The sequence below is a fragment of the Fragaria vesca genome, linkage group LG7 (assembly GCF_000184155.1).
Source record: "Fragaria vesca subsp. vesca linkage group LG7, FraVesHawaii_1.0, whole genome shotgun sequence".
In the NCBI taxonomy this organism is placed as follows: domain Eukaryota; kingdom Viridiplantae; phylum Streptophyta; class Magnoliopsida; order Rosales; family Rosaceae; genus Fragaria; species Fragaria vesca.
The window spans coordinates 7,527,504-7,534,725 of NC_020497.1; the positions used below are offsets into that span (position 1 = coordinate 7,527,504).

The window sequence follows — 7,222 nt, forward strand, 5'->3', positions numbered from 1 at the left end:
ATCAGTTTTCTCATGCATGCTTTTTTGTAACCTTTGCTCTTCAATCTCACTGCTCTTATGATTCTGGGTAGCGGCCTATTAGGTTGCTTTGGTTTACATCTAACTCTAAATTGAATAAACTTCTGCTTGCTGATTAGCTCTGGAGTTTAATTTTCTTTTCTCTATCTGTTCATTTTTGTTGACCATTGCATCTATTATATATTATAATGAATTGAGATGTTCAGAAGTTAAGCACTTAAGACCATCAATTCTTAGTTTTTGGAATTCTGAAGCAATTGAAATGATCAAAGCTTCTGAAATTGACTTCTGAATTTATACTGATTTATTTAAGTTTAGGCCTTTGATGCTCGTATTACATAGTTGCTTTCTATTATTGTATATTATGATACAAGAAAAGTCTCTTTTCTTCTGCTTGACTGGATCAAAGAATGCAATATATGTATGCAAACTGATAGGAACCCAAATTCCCAAATCCTTCAATTTCCACTTAGTTGAAACCCAGCGAGTTGATGTATTCATTCACTGATACATGGCACCTGTTAAAATTCAAGAACCTGGCTCTTCCATTGCGTCTCGTTTACCATGTAGTTATCATGTGTTCTTAAGTTACAGAGGCCAAGATACTCGTAAGACTTTCACTGATCATCTCTATACAGCTCTGGTCAATGCTGGAATTCGCACTTTCAGAGATGATAATGAACTGGAAAGAGGCCATGATATCAAGCCGGAGCTAGAGAAAGCCATCCAACTGTCACGTGGTTCTGTCATTGTGTTTTCGAAGGACTATGCATCTTCTGGATGGTGCCTGGACGAGCTTGTCATGATCCTTGAACAAAAGAGGACCTCTGATCATGTTGTTTTACCAGTATTCTATGATATTGATCCAACCCATGTGAGGAAACAGACTGGAAGTGTTGCAAAAGCACTTGCTAGACATGGAAAAAAGCAATCGCCGGAGAAGATGCATAGGTGGAGGAAAGCTCTTAAAGAAGTTGCAGATCTAGCAGGCATGGTGCTACAAAATCAAAATGATGGGTATGTAACTCTATTACAGTTTCTCTTTTCTTTTCTTTCGTGGCCAATTCATTCATTATACCATGTTATTTATTTCCACATAAGACTTTATAATCAAATATCCTGAAGTGTAGCCATAGCCTGTTTGATTGAATTCAGTTTCATTGCAATTTCTAGGCACGAGTCAAAATTTATCAAGAAAATTGTTGATATGCTTGTGGAGAAATTATGTCGCATACCCTTAGGTGTTGACCCCCATCTGGTTGGAATCCAATATTGGGTTGAAAGCATTAATTCATGGTTGCAAGATGGATCGTCTGATGTTGGGATACTTGGCATTTATGGAATTGGTGGAATAGGAAAAACAACTATTGCACGAGTTGTATATAATTCAAGTTTTAAAAAATTTGAAGGAAGCAGTTTCCTTGAAAATATTAGAGAAACTTCTGAACAATACAATGGCTTAGTTAGAATACAAAAACAGCTTCTTTATGATCTTTCAAACCGAAGAGAAGTGAAAATACACATGGTTGCTGAGGGGATAAATCGGATCAAAGATGTCATAGGCTCTAAGAAAGTCCTTCTTGTTCTGGATGATGTAGATCATAGGGATCAATTACAAGCAATATTTAGCATGCGGAATTGCTTCTTTCCAGGAAGAAAAATCATTATAACAACTAGACGTCCAGGGTTGCTAAAGCTTTATAAAGATGTCAAGGAGTGTTGCATTCAAACTTTAGACAGTGGTGGATCATTTGAACTCTTCTGTTGGCATGCTTTTGGACAGAACCATCCAATTGAAGGTTATTTTGAACTTTCAAAAAGGATCGTACAGCACATAGGAGGACTTCCGTTGGCTCTGAAAATTTTGGGTTCCTCTCTGACAGGGCAAAGTCTAGCTGTATGGGTGAGTCAACTACAGAAATTGGATACTACTCCAGACACTGAAATCCTAAAGAAGTTGAGGATAAGCTACGATGCCTTACAAGATGACCACGACAAAGATATATTTCTCCACATTGCATGTTTCTTTATTGGAAAGGATAAGGATGTGATCATCAAGATACTAGACGGATGTGGGTTCTATTCACTTGTTGGCATTCAAAATCTCATTGATAGATGTTTGATAACTATAGATACATCCAATAAGGTGAAAATGCCTCAAATGATTCGTGACATGGGAAGAGATATTGTTCGCCAAGAAAATGCAAAGAATCCAGATAAACGTAGTAGATTATGGCACCACAAAGATTCTCTCAATGTATTGAGAGCAAACAAGGTAACAAGCATGCTCCTCTTATCCTCTTATGTATATTTATCCTTTTTTTGTCTCCTTTTTCTTTGTGGAGGTGGGGTGGTGGATTACTGCTGTTTACTAATCCAAATGCTTTCTTTTTGTTTAGCAGGGTTCTGAAACAATTGAAGGTCTTTCCCTGCAAATGCATATGTACACTGCAGACAACGCTCCAAGAATTTCGAATATGGAAGTCTTAGAAACCGATGCATTTACAAGGATGCACAAACTACAAATACTCCAACTTTTTGATGTCCAACTGAATGGAAGTTATGAGGACTTTCCTAAAGAATTGAGATGGTTGTGTTGGCTTCAATTCCCTTTACACTCCATACCTAGTGATTTTATTTTAAAGAGACTAGTTGTTCTTGAAATGCAGAATAGCAGCCTGAGACGAGTCTGGAAAGGAACAAAGGTACTTAACTGCGTAATTTTCCTTTCTTTCTTTTTTTTCTCTTATAAATGATCTGTATTGCAGTTGTGGAATATAGAATAAACTCCCACTTTGTTTGCCTAACTATTTTTACTTTTTTCTTCTTCTTTTTTCACAGCATCTTCCATCACTGAAGATCCTTGATCTCAGCCATTCCAGTGACCTGACAGAAACTGGCGACTTCTTATTGGTCCCAAATCTAGAGAGACTGTTTCTTGAAGATTGTAGGAGTTTGATTGATGTCGACAAATCCATTGGGAAGCTAGAGAAGCTTGTTTACTTGAATATGAAAAACTGCACAAAGATTGGGAAGCTTCCAGAGGACATTTACTCTCTGAAATCACTAGAAACATTTATTTTGTCTGGTTGCTCAAATCTATACGAGTTTCCCATGGAAATGAGGAATATGGCTTCTCTGAAAGTTCTTGAAGCAGATGAAATTCCTATTAATCGTTTACTTGCCACCACTGAGGATCAGGTCAAGTCTTGGCCAATGTTAAAACATATAGATAACTTCTGGGCTTCTTTTCCCAGCAGTTTGCTTGAATTAAGTCTAGCAAACTGCAATCTCTCTGATGATGCTTTTCCTATGGAGTTGAGTAACTTATCATCATTGAAGAGACTCTATTTCACTGGGAATCCAATTTGCAGTTTACCAGATTGCATCAGAGGGCTTGAAGAGCTAGATTACCTTGGATTTTCGGGGTGTACAAGTCTCAAGGGCCTTGAAGGGCTACCAAGAGTAAGCAGAGAACTGCTCACAGTCGGTTGTATATCATTGGAAAGGATTACTTTTCAATCAATATGGTGCTTACCAAAGTCTATAGTTACACTTGGTACAAAATCCAAAATAGTTGAGATTGGTTACTGGTTCAAGCTAGTGCCCATTGAAAGAGTTGGCATGGAGATGATCAACATTTTGGGCTTGTCCAACTTGCGATCCATGGAACCTGTTTTGATGTCCATCCCAGAATGGCATTCTTCAAATTACAAAATGCTTCCTGTTCAGGTGCTCTCTTTCTCTATACATATATTCTTGATGATGAAACTTGTTCATGAAGAAATGATAGACTTCTTTAATTAGTACATTGAGTCTTAACATCTCTCTCTCTCTCTCTTAGTCTCCTTCATTTTTTATCTTACCTAATATATTCCAGTATTAACATTTGTGTAGGGATTGTATGAGTATGGTATATTCAGTACATTTTTTCATGGAAACAAAAACGAAGTTCCAGGTCAGTTCAGCCACAGAATGGAAGGATCATCCTCTACCATATCTTCTACAGTGCATATACCTTTACTTCCTAATCTCAAGATCAGAGGCTTGAACATTTTCACCGTCTATACAAACTCACGTAACTATTCACTTGCTGGTGCATTAGTTACCGAGATCAACAACAAAAGCAAGGGATTGAAGTGGGTTTATCAGCCATCATGCTACGGAATACCAAATGATGATGAAGACATGATATGGCTAAGCCACTGGAAATTGGGGAATCAGTTGGAAGCTGGCGATGAAGTGACTGTTTCAGTCGTTATGGGAGCCAGATACAATTTGTTTAAGGTAAAAGAATGGGGATTCCACATTGTGCAGGAGTCAGAAGACATTTTGAGGATCACTAGCCAACCCACCACCACATCTACAGATTTTTCTGATCCGGGTGTCAGCGATACTGTGCATGAAGCAGAAGAAGAGATAATGATCAGTAACCAACCAAGCAGAAGTACGGATTTGTCTTACGCATGTGTTAATGAGGTTGTTGGTCTGTCAGAAGCATATCAAGTGGAACCGGGAACATACTGGTTCTGTGGTGGACCGATGGAAGTCAACAGAGAACTATTTCTTTGTTGGAGTTCTTTGTCCAAAATGCAGGAACATAGTTACTCTACAGTCGTCATTGGTTTGTTTAAGATCATTCTGTTAGAGGCGAGAGAAACAGCGAGGGAGAGCAGTATCATTAACAACTGCGTTGTCGTCACTAGGGCCGCTATCAGCTTTCTTCTTCCATTTCTGTGTTTATCAATTTTTACAAGTATTTTCCTTTTATCAGTTTACATGTTCTCTTAGGATCATGAAGCTCAAATCATTTAGTCTTGGGACTGAAGAGCGGTGATAGAGCAGTGAGTGGTTGATGTTTAGTTGTATTCAGGAGGCTTTATATGGTGAAAATGATTGTGATTCCTATTCAGAGGCTATGGTCATTATCCATGCGCGTCAATATGTTGAAATAGTGGATAGCAGGCAGGTTATTGTGATTGTATCTGATCTTTCATTCTCTTTTGATGGATAATGACTTAAAATGTGTTAAGACATAAGACTTGATTGTAGAGGATTGTTTTTTTACCTTGATTATAGACGATTGTTAAGCAGCAGCTACAACAGTCGCCGGAGAGGAAGCGGACGGCATTAGTGACAGCAAAAAGAGGCCAACACCATCTTCACTATAACAGCCAAATGGACCAAGAGTAAGGCAAGGGTAGGAAGTTCAACGGTGTCACCGTCCTATCGGCTCTATCGGAGACTTCCTCGTTCTTAGCGAAGACAATGATCACTTCATCCACATATAGTCTTATGTGTAAAGGTGGTGAATGAGTTTTAAATCACTCCTCATTCTGATTTTTACCCTTGTTCTCCAAGAAACCAATAACCTATTGAACCAAAAAAAAAAAAACCAATAACCTATTGACCAAAAAAAAAGAAACCAATAACCTTGACATTTGTTGTGGGCTATGCCTTTATACTTCTATAGTACACGACCCAAATTCCGTATGACATGGAAATAACAATTGGGGAATAAAAGGCATTTTCATATTGATCAATTACATCATTACTCTCATCCCTTCCATTGAATCCCCGACTTCCCTCCCCAATTCAATACAAGTTTTTATTTTTGGTGAGAAGCTCAATTGCCTCCATCTTTGCTCCATTGATCGATGCCCAAAACAAGTCAAAAGCTTTCATCCATCTCCTCTAAAAATCTTATCACTCTTAGCAAATACAATGTGCATTTTTCTAAAGTAAAAACAATGATCTTTTATCATCACTCATACTGTAATACGTAATACAGTAGGAGTGATGATAAAAGATGTAATACATATTTAAACATGTGACATCTACGGTAATACGTATAAAGCTACTTCTTTAACTAAAAGACTAAAAGAAGAAAAAAGAAGAAAAATTAGAGAATAATCAGAATATAGTGTCAGCCTCATCTGCTGCTTTATCACGTGCGATTCCACCCCCATCACGCCCGCTCTGGTTTTCAATTTATTAAAAAGGAGCACATTGGTAGTTGAAAATCTGAACCCCATTAAATTCCCCCCACCGGCCCATCCCACATTCATTTATTATTTTCCAGAATTCCATCGATTTATACGCAAAAATTAAAAAGAGTAAATAAATAAAAACTCGAAAATAAATTTAAATTTATAACCTTTCGAGAAATTTTGATAAAATAACCACAAAGGTATCGCAAAAAACATTACTATCCCAATCTCACATTTCACCACAGGCCGACACGTCAGGACACCCGAAACGCGTTCGGGTGAAGATAGAATCGCCTCTGCTGCTCCTCCTCCTCCGCTTGCTGCTGCTGCTGCGACGACGACGACACCTCCTTCTGCCGACGAAGCTCCATCACCTTCCGGTGCGAGTTAGAATGCTGAGTCAGCACGAACGTCGGGCTTGCCGCGGGCCGATACTCGGGCACGAGCCGACCCGACTTGTATCGAACCCCACAGGCATTGCACAGCGTCTTCGGGCCCAATGGACCCGTCCTCCACTGCGGCGTCTTCTCCGACGCGCAGTGCGTGCACCGACGAATCGGCTCCGGGTTTTCCTCACGGCAAACGGGCTTGGTATTATGGGGTCGGTTGGGATTCGAAAACGACTTGTCGTTGGGAAGCGGCAGCTCCGGGGGTGGGAAGTCGGTGAATGAATCGTCCACGAACCGCGACAGCCATTCCAGTTCCGCTACGTCCTCGCTCTGTTCACAAATATCAAATAGTTTATCATTGAGAATGTTGTTAATGATAATGAGAAATACATAGAGGAGTAAAGGGGAATGTGGGGGCGTACCGGGAGGCAGAGGGCGTTGGTGAAGTCGGTGGAGGCGGTGGGGTTGAAGAGACCAGCTGGGGGAGGAGGTGGAGGGAAGTAGTGAGGGTGGGAGTCGGCGGAGGAAGTGGAGGAGGAGTTGGAGAAGATTTCGTCGTTGGATAAGTCGAGGAGGTCGTCGATGGGGAAGTAGTCGACTTGCGGTTGGGCTGATGATGAGGAGGAGGGTAGTCCGTACATGTCCTCCATTGTTTATTTTTTCTGATGAGGAGGGGCACAGAGAAGTGGGTCTCTCTTTCTCTCTGTAAGAGGAGCTCAGAGAGAGAGAGAGAGAAGGAAGGAGGAGGAGGAGAAGAGAGGGGAGTGATAAATATTGATGGGGAAGGGGAGCAGAGGAACGTGGAGAGAGAGAGAGAGAGAGAGA

General features: G+C 40.1%; 2 protein-coding genes across 2 annotated transcripts; one reads left to right on the forward strand and one right to left on the reverse strand.

Moving 5' to 3' along the window:
- Nucleotides 1-529: 529 nt before the first annotated feature.
- On the forward strand, nucleotides 530-5,211 carry LOC101309104 (TMV resistance protein N-like). Its single transcript, XM_004308433.1, has 7 exons — nucleotides 530-1,035; nucleotides 1,192-2,293; nucleotides 2,421-2,723; nucleotides 2,860-3,750; nucleotides 3,916-4,710; nucleotides 4,892-4,987; nucleotides 5,098-5,211. The coding sequence occupies exons 1-7, from the start codon at nucleotides 530-532 to the stop codon at nucleotides 5,209-5,211; spliced, it is 3,807 nt and encodes a 1,268-aa protein (XP_004308481.1).
- Nucleotides 5,212-6,151: 940 nt separating this feature from the next.
- Nucleotides 6,152-7,180, reverse strand: LOC101308906 (GATA transcription factor 4-like). Its single transcript, XM_004306918.1, has 2 exons — nucleotides 6,820-7,180; nucleotides 6,152-6,727 (listed from the first exon to the last, which is right to left on the reverse strand). Exons 1-2 carry the CDS (start codon nucleotides 7,045-7,047, stop codon nucleotides 6,263-6,265), a joined length of 693 nt encoding a protein of 230 aa, XP_004306966.1. The 5' UTR covers nucleotides 7,048-7,180; the 3' UTR covers nucleotides 6,152-6,262.
- Nucleotides 7,181-7,222: the final 42 nt, after the last annotated feature.

Excerpts from the sequence above, each read along its gene's own strand:
- LOC101309104 (XM_004308433.1), top strand. The coding sequence starts at position 530 with ATGGCACCTGTTAAAATTCAAGAACCTGGCTCTTCCATTGCGTCTCGT. Across the intron at positions 1,036-1,191 it reads CTACAAAATCAAAATGATGG|GCACGAGTCAAAATTTATCA; the intron begins GTATGTAACTCT and ends TGCAATTTCTAG. Across the intron at positions 2,294-2,420 it reads ATGTATTGAGAGCAAACAAG|GGTTCTGAAACAATTGAAGG; the intron begins GTAACAAGCATG and ends TTTGTTTAGCAG.
- LOC101308906 (XM_004306918.1), bottom strand. The coding sequence starts at position 7,047 with ATGGAGGACATGTACGGACTACCCTCCTCCTCATCATCAGCCCAACCG. Across the intron at positions 6,728-6,819 it reads CCAACGCCCTCTGCCTCCCG|AGCGAGGACGTAGCGGAACT; the intron begins GTACGCCCCCAC and ends ATTTGTGAACAG.